This window comes from Nannobrachium achirus (genome assembly GCF_963921795.1).
Source record: "Nannobrachium achirus genome assembly, chromosome: 2".
In the NCBI taxonomy this organism is placed as follows: Eukaryota; Metazoa; Chordata; class Actinopteri; order Myctophiformes; family Myctophidae; genus Nannobrachium; species Nannobrachium achirus.
In genome coordinates, this window is record NC_137811.1 from 31,733,284 (window position 1) to 31,750,162 (window position 16,879).

The 16,879-nt window shown below is 43.7% G+C and overlaps 1 protein-coding gene across 2 annotated transcripts; it reads left to right on the forward strand.

Moving 5' to 3' along the window:
• Nucleotides 1-895: 895 nt before the first annotated feature.
• On the forward strand, nt 896-16,707 carry LOC308303624 (glycoprotein endo-alpha-1,2-mannosidase-like protein; the record flags this gene model as incomplete). Of its 2 annotated transcripts, none has more annotated exons than XM_080748054.1 (4): nt 896-1,406; nt 3,245-3,399; nt 15,769-15,845; nt 16,071-16,707. In XM_080748054.1, the coding sequence occupies 4 exons, from the start codon at nt 896-898 to the stop codon at nt 16,705-16,707; spliced, it is 1,380 nt and encodes a 459-aa protein (XP_080604180.1). The 2 variants fall into 2 exon arrangements, with proteins under 2 accessions (XP_080604180.1, XP_080604181.1); XM_080748055.1 differs by having other exon boundaries at nt 3,245-3,354.
• Nucleotides 16,708-16,879: the final 172 nt, after the last annotated feature.

Genomic DNA, 16,879 nt, shown 5'->3' on the forward strand with positions numbered 1-16,879 from the left:
TCTTGAAAAGCTGTCCAGTTAACCCATGCATAGCGTATATACTCAGACAGCTACGTCACATTCTTGGCTGTGCAAGACATTGAGAGAGACATGCAGGAACAAATATCCTGTTTGCCTCCTCCTCAGTCATATAGTAGCAGGTACGGGCTGGAACCGCTGCATGAAGAGCAATCGCTGAAATGCTACCATGGACAGCGACCTGAGACCATGCGAGACTGCTCGGTTCTTGGGGACAATAGCTGTCTACTACATCTGTCAGATTTCCTGCCCAGCACTGCAATGCATTGGAGCAGGAGAATGCAGCCAACGAGCACGCAACGGAAGACTAGACTAGCCTCTGACGTGGCAGTTTAATTATCAATGGGCGGAACGTCTTACTGTAAAACAACACGGAGAAGATCAGAGTGTTCGACAGACTCGGGGAAGGCGTTGGATGAAGCAATAACCCTCCCCTTCTCTCTCCACTTGGCGAACGCCAAGAAGAATTAAAGGCAGACAAGAATATCGTATGCTGGATTATCCCGTGCTATGGAGCGCAATGCGCACTTTTGGACGACCATTAATTTCATTAAAGACCTCATAAACTGAAAGAAGAAAGAAAAGATGAGACTGATTATGTTTTAGAAGGGGGTGAAACACCCTTACCCAAATTGAACTGCGACGTTTAATCTGTATGCTACTTGTCTGCAATCATGTACAGTAACAACTGCCTTTTCAAGTTATCAGTTGATGCTGTAGATATGGTCCTTATCCAACAGCAACGTTGGATGTCAAGCACGATACTTTCAATCCTATAGGTTTTGAATTGAACTTCAACCCGGTGCGGAGGGACAGGGGCGACTTGTTTACCCCATCATCCAGACCACGTTTGCTCTGACGGAGGACTCGCCTGAAGATGGCAAGGCTACGAAAGAAAGCGTGCATAGCTTTTTTTCTATTCACGCTGTTCGTCTTCGGAACTATGATGGGGTTGAAGACCCTGAAACCCAGTGACGGCTTCCCGGATTTGGCTCCGGGATTCGAACTTCTACCGATGATAGGAGGGGGGAAGATGGATCGGCGCTCCGTGCCGCAAGAGACGGCAGTGTCCCCGGCTCAAGCCCACCCGGCCCGCAACACCAAAGTAGTTTTGTCCAACTCTAGCCCAGAAGGAACCGTATTTTACGACGTCCACATATTTTATTATATCTGGTATGGAACCCCGCATATGGATGGGAAATACATGCACTGGGATCACGTCCTAGTCCCACACTGGGACCCTAAGATCGCCGCCAGCTACCCGAGAGGGAGGCACATGCCGCCGGAAGACATCGGCTCCAGCTTCTACCCTGAACTCAATCCCTACAGTTCCAGAGATCCGGACGTGTTAGAGTCGCACATGGAGCAGATCGGAGCATCCGCAGCAGGTAGGGATCATCCACGACTGTCATGGGAAAGCTGTCACTGACTGTGCTGTGCGTCTCCCCCAGCGACTATAAAGCAGCTGTGGGTGGCTCTCAAACTTTTACATTTCAAGGAGGAAATGTAGCGTTGAACTGTTCCCTCCATGCTTGATAGACAAGCACAATGAGATTCAGCACCAGCTTCACTGGACAGCTCCTTGCTCTCACATCCTCCATGCAGTCCTTGTTGATAGCATCTTAGAAGTTCCCCGAGTTGTAAATAGGGGGTAAATGTTTTAAGGATGCCTTTAATGTAGTCAGAATCTGAATACATTATCTGACTGGTAAAAAGGTATTTTTAAAGTGTCCTTGTCCTAAATAAAGGTTAGTGGTTAAATTAGTAAAAGTATGGGCTAAGAACCACACAATACCCACAGGGTAGAATTAGAAGTATTTATAGGATGTCACTGTTAAAGCTCAGCGCATAATGGTTCTCTATCAGGCAGACAGCAAAAGGTTATTATGCCAGCAGTTTTCCAAGTTCTTGTGAGACAAACTCTTAAAATGGCACTGCTTAGGCTATATATCCAACACACGTAAATATTCACACTGGAAGAAGTGCCATGTCTGCATGGTCTAATAGGCCACGCCAGTTAAACATATGTGTATATCTGTCTAGGGACATATTATCCAGAATGATGACCTGGCCATCCATCGCTTTGAAACCACATGACATTATCATATGGATCAATCGGAGGGCCAGCTAATGGCACTTAGTTCAAAACAATCCATTTAATCAGATCCCGCATGCTGGCACAGACAGAGACATACTGTAGATAGCCAGCCAAACTTAAAAGAGCACTGCTTGGGTTGATGATGACTGATTGTACAACGCTTCGTGGCCAGAGCACCATAAATATAAAATAATAGCCATGGTCAAAACTGTTCAATATACAGCAGATGTGACTTGTTAGATATTGTAATCAAATATTCTGTACAGCTCCTGTGGTGGAGACGGGCTGAGTGGGTGCGCCAGCAGCAGTGGGCTGCTGTGTCTGGGCCAGGGTGATATGTCAGCTGTCAGATATGAAGGCATTTCTCAGCTCCAGCTGTCTTTAACATTGACATACATCCTAGTTTTCTGCACCAGGGGATTCATGAGACCTACATTTCTCTCACAGCGCGGAGACAGAGGCTGAAACCCTCAAAGGGTCACTTCATAAATAGTCCCAAAATGACATATAACACTGATTCTCAACGTGGGGTCTGGGGTCCAAATACGGGTCCATTAAGGAACCCCTTTTCCCTGAAAATAGCTATGTGGTATTGCAACCCGTTGGGATCTGCTATTAGGGACAGAATAGGGACAGAATAGGGATCATGTGGTTACCGTTTGTGAGTGAGCTTGGTTCCTGGTTAACATCTTTGGGTCTTCCTGGGTGGCATAATAACAATGGTTCTGAAAATTGTATTTGGCCGTGGATCCTCATCTGAAAATATGTTGTGGGGACCCCAGAAGAGAAGATGTGCATTAAAAACAAAAACAAAAAAACAACAACTATTGAATATTTTCTTTCAGGATTTTTCAAAATCTTTCAAAAATAGCCGATCAACAAGGCATGAATAGCTGAAGTGTGAAAATAGGGTTAACCTGGTTAAACTGATCTGATGATGTATTAACACATTTATCCAGGAACCCCCTGGAAAACGTTCAAATACACCTGAGAGTCTCTGGACCTTGTGCACTTTGACACTTTGCATTATAATACGGTGTGTGTGTGTGTGTGTGTGTGTGTGTGTGTGTGTGTGTGTGTGTGTGTGTGTGTGTGTGCGTGTGCGTGCGTGTGTGTGCCTTTCCACAGGGGTTCTGGTGGTGTCCTGGTATCCTCCAGGTATGGCTGACGATAACGGAGAACCCACTGAGGACGTGGTGCCAGCTGTGCTGGACGCTGCCTACAGACACAACCTGAAGGTAACTGACCTAGACACACACACACACACACACACACACACACACACACACACACACACACACACACACACACACACAGTAACATCCTCAGAGTTCATGGAACTCCAAAAAGCGTAGTATTTAACTGTGTAAAAGTATGTGCGTGTGAGAGCGCAAGATGGCGAGATACAGGCACGTGCACACGTGCCCCTGCCCTTTTACCCCGCCTTTAAAAGTGCCCTCTCCAGACCATGAATGTATGAACGCAGCATTCAAGAGAATTGCCTTTTCCAAACTCTCCTGAACTTGAACGCAGCATGTTATGTTTAAAGAGTTGCATCTCCACTGTATTGGATTGAATCTTGTACTTTGTTGAGTTCCGCATCACACACCAAAAACAGCCGATCTCCAAGCTCACAACGCATCGCGATGCGACGTGTTGTGTGACTTGTAGAACGTTTGTTTTTGGAATTTTCACCAAAAGAGCCCTTTTAGAAATGTCTGCCCCTGCCCCTCTAACATTCTCTGCACGTCCCTGGAGAGATAAATGGAATAATATAGAGATGTAAAGAGGTTGTAACAAGATACATTTGTAAGTCTACAATCTCAACATCTAGTATAGAATAGTATAGAGTGTTTCTGCCTCAGTGGAGAGAAACAGGAAGGCTGTCCTTTATTACACACTTTGCATATTTGATATATCAAATAAACAAAGTAAAAATATCACATCATCAAATCTCAAAACAGATATAATATATGAGATTTGATATTTTTACTCCTATTCTTTTTTTAAATGTATCTGCAATTTGTTGGTAGGGTAAAGGGATTCAGTTTCAGTTTGGATTACAGAATGGGTCTGCTGGTCAGACAAAATTGTCAGTGTTGTAGAGTTGGTTACAAAACAGGAGTGGTTGTAGAATAATTGAAGGACTGAATAATGGGTTTGCCTATAAAACAGAATTTAACAGGCATCTGAAAACAAACCAATAATCTCCACGCAATTAACACAAAATTATATAAACCAGAAAGAAAAAAAGAAAAGAAAAGAAAAACAGTGCTCAGAATATTGCCATTGTCAATACTGGAATGAATTAGTCAGAATAATAAACAACAAAACACGTGACTACTACAATTGAAAATCACACGTTAAGGACCAAACGCACACAATCAAACAATCGCAAACACAACAATATCACTGAAAAAGTGGTGACTGGCATCATTTGACCTAAATTGAGTTGCTGTTGGGCAGAAACCTTGTATTCTTCATTAATGCTTTATTTCATCATAATACAATAGTGTCACTCAAAGTAGATTTTTCACTATTTTAAAATGTTTCTTTAAATAATGATGAAAAAGGAATAGTTTTGGACCTACAAGGTTTCCCCCCGACAGCAATGATTTAAAGGTTTGTCAGTCCACCAGTGCAGAACAGCTGGCACAGGACTGATTGAGAGGCCAAGCCTTCAGTATCCATCTGTCTGTGGCAGCATTTTCAACAATGGCGGCCAATTAATAGCTGTCAGTAAGAGAGGACAGTTGCACTCCAGGTGTGAATGTTTGGAATTACAGTATATGCTATGCATAGAGTACAATTAAATGAGAGAATGTGTCCGTAGTCTGACCTGGACAACTAAAGATTAAAAGAAGAGCTGGAGGGCGAAAGAAAAACTCTGACAGAGTTTGAATTGTATATGAATGATGATGATGCAAATGAATACAGCTGGTTCATGCATGTCTGTGTAGTTTTCCCTTCAACCGCATTCACACAAAAACTGAGGAAAGTACAACTTTTACGCTGAGGTTTGAGGTGAGACAAAGCGCCAACAAACCAGAAACTGGTCGTAGTCTGAACTAGCCGTGGACTAGGTGTACACACGTGGATGTTCAGGACATTTCGTACACACCCATTTGGTGGAAAAACGCTTAGAGGAAAACCAGTAGGGTTCATCCTCCAGAAAGCATGAATATGCACAGCAAATTACAAAGTAAGTCCAGTCAGTAGTTTTAGAGATTTCGTTAGGGACCAAAGTGTTGGATGTACAGTTCGACTGGCTTTGCCATCATTAGCGCCCACCACTAGCCGGGCAAAAAAAAAAGACCCATCACCAACAAAAATTAGGTCAAAAGAGCTACTGTCCAATGAGTTGTCAGTGGGAATTAATCAATTGGGGAACAACGCATCAGTGGGATAGATGGGCCGGATGGGGGTTAGAGGGGAAACCACATGACCTCATGCCAATTAGGCTGGAAAATGGCAAGGCAAAGAGAGGAAGAACAACCGTTTCCAATATCTGGTTCCTCTTCTGCCTTCTGTCACATAGCGTTGAAGGCTCATAAAAGTTTCACGTGGACCGCTTCCTCGTAACACGATATTCAATGTCAGATGCTCCGCAGATACAGCTATGGAGATGGGGGGAAATCATAAATGGATGGGTACAGCAATAGGACAGTTAGAAGACAGAATGAAAGAACAAAAGAAAGACTGAAAGACAGAAAGAAAGAAAATTTAAGAAAACGCAGGAGAAAAAGAAAGAGAGAAAGAATTGAGAATGAGAGGGAGAGAGAAAACTAAATAGAAAATAAGTGAGAGATAGAGATAGACAGATGTGTGCAGCTGTGACCCCATTATGCTGCAGCGGTATCGTTGGTGACATAACTGCCAGTGTTTCATAAAAAGGGACCTCTGTGCTCCTGTTGTGAACAGTAGTTTTACAGGGCTGTCAGCTTGTGAAAACAATACATTTGTCTCAGACAGACACCCATGCTGAAGTGCGTGGGAGAAAGGAGATAGGAGAGATGTGTGTGTGTGTGTGTGTGTGTGTGTGTGTGTGTGTGTGTGTGTGTGTGTGTGTGTGTGAGAGAAGAGTGAGATAAAGTGTGTGAAAAAGAGAGAGGAGTGAGGGAAAGTGTATATGAGAGTGACTATAAATCAATGATTCTCAACCTCTTTTTATTTCAAGGACTCGCAGTTTGACCCCACATTAAGAACCATTATAATGAATAAATTATAGACAGAACGGAATATCATATATTATGTATACATACGGACAAATGCTCTTCTAGATCAGTGGTTCCTGACTAATTAATAAGTATTTGCTATTTGGCCATGGACCCCCATCTAAATACAATTTGCCAAGGACCCACCTGAGATATTTTTTTCTTTGTTTAAAAAATATTCAAAATATTTCATTTCTTTCAAGATAAAATACATAAATAATAATAAATAAAATAAAATAAAATATAGCTTCCACTATTTTCAAATAGCTGTATATAGGGTTAAAATGTTTCAACTGATCTTGATACTATACTAGTAGGACGCCTAAAGGGCGAGGCCGCGCCACTTCTTGGCAATCTGGCCAGTGTTGTATATCGGACCAGTTACCAAATCTCAATAGTTTCAACAGCTCCTGTTGAGATTGGCAGAACATGCCCATATATGGGCATTACCAAATATGGGCATTCCCAGATATGCTCTTAATATTGATGACATCGGGACAGGGATCTGCATATATGGGCATAAAACGGACAGGGATGTAATTAATTTGCTAGTAATCTGGGAATGCCCATATATGGGCATGTTCTGACATCACATTGTCGACTATATATGGGCATAACATATATGGGCATAAAGGGGACATGAAGCCAGAGTGTGTTGTCAGAGCAGTAAACCCATTCTGTTAAGAGTGGCTACATCACAGTGACATCAGAGCATGATGTCAGAGTGATGTCACAGTGACAAGGGAACCAATAGACTGTAAAAATGTGTACTGACTGACTGAAGACAGACAGACAGACAGACGGAGACAAGCTGCAACATTTCTCATGGTATACTGCGACCTTCGGTCACAATCAACAAACTTAGCTGGGAGCCACATGGAACCCACTCAAGGGGAACAAAGTGGGGTCACGCCAAAAAAACTAAACAATCAAAGTGTAAGTGTATTTATGTTTACGCATACAGTATACATGAAAAGCTATTCTTGTGTCTGTGTAAACCGCTGCCGTGCTGTAACTCCCCCTAACCATTAAGCTAAGGCACCATCAATAATGGAGCAACAACTTTTGTTCAACACAATGTTTAAACAAAGCCAACCAGCCTTACCACTATAGGGCATGAGGTGGCTGGGCATGTAAGAAATCACCCTCTGCCATCCTACCTCAATGCTGCTCACAGGAGTGGATCAGAATGCTTGAAATGTCAGTTTTGCCTGAAGCCTGATTTACACTTACAGTTGTGCGTTGTGATGCGTTGTGAGCTTGTAGATTGGCTATTTTTGATGTGACGACGTATGGGCCGTCACCACTAGGCCCCTGTAAATTGTAAATGGTGCAATGATATGCACCATACCCAAGGCGCTTTACATAGATTGTGCATTACATTCACCCATTCACACACACATTCATACACTGATGGCGGAGGAAACCATGCAAGGCACCAACCTGCTCCCCGGGAGCAAATAGGAGTTCGACATTAACTCAGGGGGAGCTCGGATTCTAACTGGGAACTCTTCGGAAACTCTTTGTGCTCTAATGACGGTTTCTCTACCCCTGAGCTATGCCGCCCCCTGTAGTACTTGCCTTGTTGCACATCACGTCTGGATTGGATGCGGTTACACACTGACAATAGAAAAGATTACATTTGATCATTTGAGTTCAAAATAAAGGATGAACAAATGAATTTACTGTTGCAAGGATAGAGATAAGCCTGCATTTCTTTTCAGAAGTGCAGTTCAGCTAGTAGGTTAGAATGAGTGCCATGTAAAAGCAGAGTGCATGTCCAATTTACACCATGCAGCCATGTGTAAATGTAAATGTGTTCTCAATGCAAATTTGCTCACACAAGCCTGATGATGAGGCATTGTGCAATGCACAGTGACTCAAACTCCGACGTTTATAAGCACATCCATAACTCAACATGCAGCAGAAGTTCAGCAAATTGAGTGGGACACATGCAATGCAAAGCAAACCGATTCATTGCAATGCAAGTAGATAGATAGATACCTTTATTATTCCAAGGGGGTAATTAATAAGTAAGTAATTCAAGGGTACCCTAAAATAAAGGTTAAAAGCAGGCTGTGGCTGAAAGGTTGCCACTCAGAATAGCGTGGCTTTGCTGGGGACAACCTGAGTGGGGGACTTTGGGAAACAGTCAGGCTTGTATCTGCTGAAAAATAGCATTCCATGTTTCATGGATAGAATGTTTTAAAATATGGCAATGCAAACAAATAACCCATTGGCAGACAACATACTACAGTATGTGTTCAGAAGCATTTGGCCTTGTCCTCTGCAATCGACTTTGTTTAGTGTCAGTGGATTGTCAGGCTAGCGAACCCTCTCAACCCTGCTGCCTGTCAGCTCGATACTGCGTTTATTTCTTCCACTGTTTGGCTGCAGGCACAGAAATAATGCATCTATGCTGGAGCGAGAAGGCAAGAAAGGCAAAATTAAGCACGCGATACGACTCTGCCGTGGTTGTATGCATGAAGCTCCCATACCAGGAGAAAATGTATTCGTCTGAATTAAAGCCACGCTTTATTTGTCAGCGATGACCCCATCAAGCTGTATGATGTATGGGGGTTTTACAAAGACAATCTTTGAATTGGCGCAAATCGGTTCAGAGGTTAGAGAGATTAGCTCCGGACGGACAGACACGCACGCACGCACGCACGCACGCACGCACGCACGCACGCACGCACGCACGCACGCACGCACGCACGCACGCACGCACGCACGCACGCACGCACGCACGCACGCACGCACCCACACACACACACACACACACACACACACACACACACACACACACACACACACACACACACACACACACACACACACACACACACACACACACACACACACACACACACACACACACACACACACACACACACACACACACTTACAGATGGCTAGCTTCCTGCAGCCATCCTGTAAAAAGAGTATAATGGCTCAGAGTATAATGGCTCATTCAGGCTGAATGAAGGGGGATTTACTTACTCAGTCCCACAAAAGTGCAGTGACAAAGTGAGAAAATCTTGGTCGGTTGCTAGATTTCACTAAAGGGTTAAATTATTTGGTTAGTTTTCTTCTAAGGAAACCTTTTCATAATTTCTAAGGAAAATCTAAGATGCTTAAGGCAACCCACCTCAGGTAAATATAAGTACAGTTCAGTATACAATGTATAATATATGATGTTGAGTGGGACACTTCTGCATATCATTTTCCTGGGTATCTTTCCATTTTGACCAACTCCTCCCACTCCCAATGCACACACAAGGACATTTATCGTTAGAGTGCTTTAAAACCCTTGCATAATCTTGGCAAAAATGCTGACGAGGACAAAAACGCTGGCTCTGATCATTTGGAACACTAATGCAAATTTGCTAATGCAACAATTCAATAATTGCCTTGCTCTGGTCCATTGAGAGGCGAGAGTAAAACAGAACGGCCTGCGCGAGGCTCCTTTTCTCTCACCGGGATACACGAGTAGGATCAGCAGAAAGAGATGGCTCTGGGAGCCATGGCAACAGGCCTGAGACATATCCGATGTAAACACGGATTGTGCTTTGGAAAGCAGAGAGACAGCAGGTCACCTGCTGATCCCGGAGATGCTTGGGAGAATAAGCGAGCGTTCTCGGCTGTAAAGCTGCAGCATCAGGCCCATAAGGAGTTTAGATTAGGCTGCACTTTTTCCCCAAATTAAGTTACATAGTTGAAGGGGCTGATCAAATAACGCAAAACCTTTATTTTTCCCCAGCAAGAATCTGCTGAGCATGATCTCTTTACAGTCCAACTTTGTTTGCACATTTGTACAACTATAATACACATTCTGGGATCTGCCAAGTACTGTAGCCCACACAATCTGCATCTGTCAGTCAACCATCAGCACCACTTGGAGCAGCAACGCACCTACAGTACAGTAGGGCAGTGGTTCTCAACCTTTTCAGACCACGACCCCCCAAATAATCATATTTTCACTGGGGACCCCCCACCCTGACGAGCAGTAAAGAGTTGAGGCATTAGATTTTGTACGACATGGTTTTTATTGTGAAAATAGCCGATCTACATGCTCACGTAGATCTGCTATTTTCACAATTTCTGCCTTTAATATTTGAGAATTTGGCCAATGTTTAATTTGTAATGAAAAAGTCCTTAAATTGTCACTTTAGAAATGTGCAGATACCCTACACTCAAATATTATGTTGAGTTTGTTTACTGTTGAGTGAGAAAACAATGTTGCACATTAATTCAATCATCTGGGGACCCCCCAAAGTAATTTGGGGACCCCCCTGAGGGTCCCGACCCACAGGTTGAGAACCACTGCAGTAGGGCATAGCAGTGGCGGCCATTCTGTGGTGCCACAGATAGAAAACCCATTAATTTTTTATCCCATAGAGATTTACAAAGATATCCTACTAATAAAGGAGCAAACTCACGCTCTAACGCTCTAACGCTCACGCTCTAACGCTCTAACGCTCACGCTTATCTACGTTTATCTATTCACTCGCTTCAGCAACTGATCCCAAAGTTCACATGGTATTGGCCATTAGCATTATACCAACACTGACGGAGCCCGAATTTCATTTCTCCCAAATTAAAGCAGTTTAAATTAGCGTTTTCTTAACCACTTCTGTTGAACTCTGCTGTCTGTTGCCAGGGTTACGGTCCGTTCCTCCAGGCCATGGGATCTGTAGCCCCACACAGACACACACACCCCTTTCTCTCACAGTTAGGAATGTTTCTCTCTCTCTCTCTCTCACACACTTTCACCGGGTGCGTTTGACATATTTTGGAGCACATATCTTCAAACGGGTAAGGTCTAGTTCATATAAACTAGAGATACTGTTACGAAACAGTGTGGGCTCGCTCGTGACTATATTCTCCAACGTGCTCACTGTCATGTGAAGCACAACCAATACTCCAGCTACCACCACTCCCAGATGTTTTTTCCGCAACTCGATTGTACCTCATTGGCTAAGAGCCCTGCCTTTGTACTGTCTGCGATGGAACTCACTATGCGGCGGAACTCTATCCACAACTTTCCAACATCCCATCGTGCATTGCGCAGAATGTGCAGGCAGCTTCCGGCGCCGCACCGAGAGTGATCTACAAGCTCACAACGGTTGCATCTGCGACGCGACGTGAGCTTGTATGTCTGCTGTTAACCGGAAGTGTCCCGCAAATAATGCTACAGTAAATTCTCGCGGAAACAGGTGGATAAATAATGAAGATAACATAGTGTTCTGGCTTTCAGCGAGCCCACAACTAGAAATACTGTTCCTACGAAACAGTGTGGGCTCGCATGGAACACCATGTATGGGCATAAAGATCTACCCAACGGGCACTCCAACAGGCCAGTTATATGAGGAGAATAACCTTAGTATATAAAGATTTGGGAGAACACGCTGGCCTTGGAGAACATACGCTTCCAGCGAACCCACAAATCTTTACTATAAAAAGATTTGGGAGAAAATTCTACAAAAGATTTCATGTGGGTGGTGTTATTTATATCAGGTCGCACTTGTTGGTGGTGATGTCACCAAGAACACTGCTCCCTCATTGGCTAAAGGCCCTGCCTTTGTACTGTCAGTCTTTGTTTTAGGAGAATAAACTTAGTATATAAAGATTTGGGGGAACATAATGGTCTCGCTTTTCATCGAGCCCACAATTATTTTAAGCCTGGAACCAAGCCATCCAGATAATTTCTGAGAGTTAGCACCTACTGAGCAGGGCCCATACCGAGGTTCCTTGACATTAACGGTTGAGAATACGTCCTACAGTAGTCTGGCCTGCTTGACTGAACAATATCAGACCAAGAAGACACATGTGGGTCACTCAGCAGGCAGAGAAAGAGTTTAACACTGCTGGGGTCAGAGATTCACTTCCCGCTCAGACCAACCCTGAAAGTCTGATTACCAGTCCAACACTAAAGCCCAGTCCACCAGTTGCATTGGTGTGTGGACTGGCTTTCAATTGCACACAGTATCAGGGGTTTCAAGTTCATAGCGATGTGACACACTGAGACTGTAGGTTGCCTATTTTCACTGTTAAAAAAAAAGAAAAAGGGAGCGCAGTGAGTTTTGTGATCGCCATTTTGGCCTTTTTTTTAAGATTCTTGAAAGTTCTTTATTATTTTAAAATTATGTTGAATTTCTTAAGCCAGAAGCAATTCCAATTAGCATCATACTTTTGCAGCACTATGATGCTGACAAATGAAGTGCCCCTGCCCTCACATTGGCTAATGCAGCGAACATGACTACTTTTTGATGTATCGAAATGGTTAGAGAGGAGATAGAGCTGGGCTAAATGGTCGAAGGTGAAGGAGACTGGAGGCTGGGGCAAGGATGAGAGATGGGCGGGGGGACATGTGCCTTATGGGTGTCTCTGACTCAGCTTGCTTCCGTGAACAATTTGCACCCTGGGGGCACTGTTAAATGTCCCAGCCTGTAAGTAGGCCACATTAACTGCATGCGGAAGGGGAAATATGACCTATGGATGCCCTAGCGATACAAATCAGCTGGGGCATCCAGCTGCATTGAGAAGAATCCAGCTAGATCCCATTCATTTGTATGGCCCACAGTTGGCATGCAATTAGGGCTGTCACAATATGACATTTTACATGACGATTAATTGTCACTCAAATAATTGGCGATTAACGTTTTAATTGTGTTTTTGTCGTTGACAATTACATTTCTGTTTGGCTTTTAGGCTTTGAAGTTGCATATGGCAGATATATGACACATAGCCTAAACACACAAATAAATTACTGACATTTTGACAACTTACTACTTAAAAAATAACATTGATAGTGGAAATAGCCGATCTACAAGCTCACAACGCGTCACGATGCGACGCGTTGTGAGCTTGTAGATCTGCTATTTCCACTATTTCTGACATTTTTCAACATTCACGATTATGACGTTTATGACAAAATAATTGCGATAATGTCAAATAATCACGATTAGACGATTATGTAATAATTGTGACAGCCCTACATGCAATGCTGTGTGTCTGCGTGTGTGTGTGTGTGTGCGTGCGTGCGTACATGCGTGTGCATAATTCCTTTGACAGTGGAGGGAAGTTGACAGTCTTCTATGTAGATGTTATGAAGCGTGACCTCAAAGGTCAGAATGGAGCGTTGTTTCACTCACTCATTGTGTCTGGGTTTACTGTGTAAGTGCATGAGTCAGATGCACACCAGTGATACTTATTGCATGACATGACCACAATAAACTCCACTCTGCCACGGCACATTTCATGCAAAAAGTGTGCTTTAGCTCATGGCGTCTATGTTTGCGTGGTCCTTAAATGCTTGGCTCTGTCTCATTTACTTATAAATGGCCACGGCATAATGACCCAGCATGTCGAGGCCGGAAAATGAGCATGAGCTGGCCATTCCAGCCGCTGCACTCAACCGCAGTGGACAGGAGACAGCGACAGCTCTTTTATCCACTAAGGAAAATAATTACGTAGAAGAAAAAAGGCCTAAAAATCCTGTAATAGCTTGCCCATTTTAAATGGATACAGTGGTTTATCTTACTTTATTACTGCAGACTGCGCTGTTATGTGAAATCCAGCAGACACATTAATCAGATTACCAGGAGGTTCTGCCTCCTCAATCACAGGTTCCAAACCATTGATTTATTCAGACAGTCAGGATCTCTCCTTAATTCTTTCTCTTTCCATCGCCACTTTTCTCTCTCGCTCTCTGTTCAAATTGAAATGTACAGGGAGCTTCTGACACCATCGAAATGCACTTTTATTTTTCTAACGCCAAAAAGGCACTTAACTGTCTCCATTAGTGACAGCAGTGATTTGCTTTTTTTATTGCCTACAACTCATAGATTATCTATACAGGGTCACAGTCTTAGAACACCACACTAGGCTATAGCCAACTCCCAACATCAGTTTAATCCATTACTGCACTTATTCAATGTCATAGTGACACGCTCGCTGTCAGTGGAAGTCCCATTTATATATTTGTTTTTCAAAGTTCAATGGGCTTTTGTTTCTTTTTCAAATTAACCTCACCCACTGATGGCCAGTAAGCATCCTGAACCCGTTAAAGTTATGAAATAGTCAAATCTAGTCACATGAGTGTATTTATGTTTTAATAGAATGGATATATGCTTCTTCCAGTTACGTATATACCTACCCTTTTCCAGCCAAAAACAGCCTAAAAAACAAGCCCTTGAACTTTACACCCACTTACACCCAAACGTAGTTTACCAGATTCCCAAGGGCTCTATACCAGCAGGCTCCTCTTTTCACGCAACACTAAATATATTCACTGAAAATAGCCAAATGTTAGCCATAGGGACACTAGTCTATTCTGGGGGAACATTCACCAAAAATGTCTATTTTTGTCATAGAGATGTGGTGTAGACAGAAAGAAAATGGTCAGTTGTAACTCATGTCTGTTTCTCTATATAGACTAGTGGGCTTAAGTGGTTAATGGTGGTGGCATCCATCCATACTCTTAAGCCGTTCTTGAACACATCTTGTAGGCATGTCCCAAAGTCCCATGGGTCCTACTATATCTGCTGCACAAGCATTTCACTTTGATCATATATAATTCAGTCACGGAATTCTCCACTGCTGCCTTGAAATATTCAACTTAAGCACATCTTTACGTATGTTCCACTGCTGGTCTTGTGTTCTATGGTCTGTTTTGGCAAACAGCTAGATCTAACAGAGCCATTAACTGACGTTCTCCTGAGGGCAACCATTTAGGGCAGATGCTGTGCTACATAGCCATAGTGCAGCAGCACGGCATTTATCATGACACTCAAATGGACTGGAAGCAAGTTCAAGCAACGTTCCTTTTTTAAGCATATACTCACTGTATATCCTACACAGAAAAAGCAGGAGTTAATTTAACTGGGAGTAGGAATATGGATCCTTACAGTTACATTTTTAGTACACTCAGTTAAATTAGCTCTCAAGACTTTACTGTCTAAAACAGTTTCTCAGTTGGTTTAACAGTGTATGCTCTAATAATCGACTCATGTCAAATGTATGTTCTCTTGCTACTGTATAGGGCTTGTAAAGGAAGTCATAGGGCTGGAGAATTAATGAAAACATATTGCATAATTTGATGTTACACATTTATGGAATTGTTAAACATTGCATTTAAATTAATTGAAGCCATTAAGCCAATGATATGGCAATGATGAGCACAATGAGCAACAAATACATTAGAAACATTATAATATAATATCCTTTCCCTCCAAAAATCTGCATTACAAATTATCTTGATGACAACCTTCCACATAACAATGCTCCTGGGGGTTACCAGCTGTAGACTTGATGTCAATACTTTCCAAAAGGTCATACTGCAATCGCTGACTGTGGCTTTTTTTCTTTTTTTACAGCAATTTGACAGATGCAAAACTGATGATGCACTCATACTGTATCTGCCCATGTTTCCAGGTTGCGTTTCATATCCAGCCTTACAGAGGAAGAAATGACCAAACAGTCCATGACAACGTCAAATACATCATCGACAGGTAGGTGCACCCTCCATCACTGGGGAGAAAAAGAGAACCTAATTATGACTTCATGCGCTGTTGAGAAAATAGTAGTTAGCTTGCTGGATTGCTTTTGGAATAGCCATCCAATCCATATTAATTGATGTCTTTTTGACCTTTTACCTTTGGCCATTGTACTGTGTGTGTAGCTCCTGAAACCGTCAAAGAACAAAAACTGAATTAATGAATGTATTCTTTTTTAAGGTATGGTGACCATGGAGCTTTCTACAAGTACAAGACGAGCACGGGGAAGAGCCTTCCCCTGTTCTACATCTACGACTCCTACCTGAGCCCTCCGGAGTCCTGGGCCGAACTCTTGACCTCGTCCGGGTCCCACAGTCTGCGCGGCTCGGCGTACGACGCCGTCTTCATCGCCCTGGTGGTGGAGGAGCGCCACAAGCACGACATCCTCTCCGGGGGCTTCGACGGCATGTACACGTACTTCGCCTCCAACGGCTTCTCCTTCGGCTCCTCGCACCAGAACTGGAAGGCCATCAAGGCGTTCTGCGACGGCAACAACCTCATCTTCATCCCCAGCGTGGGCCCCGGCTACATCGACACCAGCGTGCGGCCGTGGAACAACCACAACACGCGCAACCGCGTCAACGGGCGCTACTACGAGACGGCCCTGCAGGCGGCGCAGAGCGTGCGGCCCGAGATCGTCACCATCACGTCGTTCAACGAGTGGCACGAGGGGACGCAGATAGAGAGGGCGGTGCCCAGGAAGACGGTGACCCGTCTGTACCTGGACTACCAGCCGCATGGACCCGAGCACTACCTGGAGCTCACCCGCCGCTGGGCGGAGCAGTTCAACAAGGAGAAAGAGCAATGGCTCATGTGAGCTTTCACCAAACATTGTTGGCATAAGCACTGGCATGCTCTAGGGTTTTTGTACGACAATGAGAAAGGAAATGTATACTGTATGTTTGAGTGTATGTGTTTTGAGAGTGCATCCCCCACGTGCACAAAGTCGTAGAGGTCTACACAAAGTGTGTAGGGAGGAAGGGAAGGGA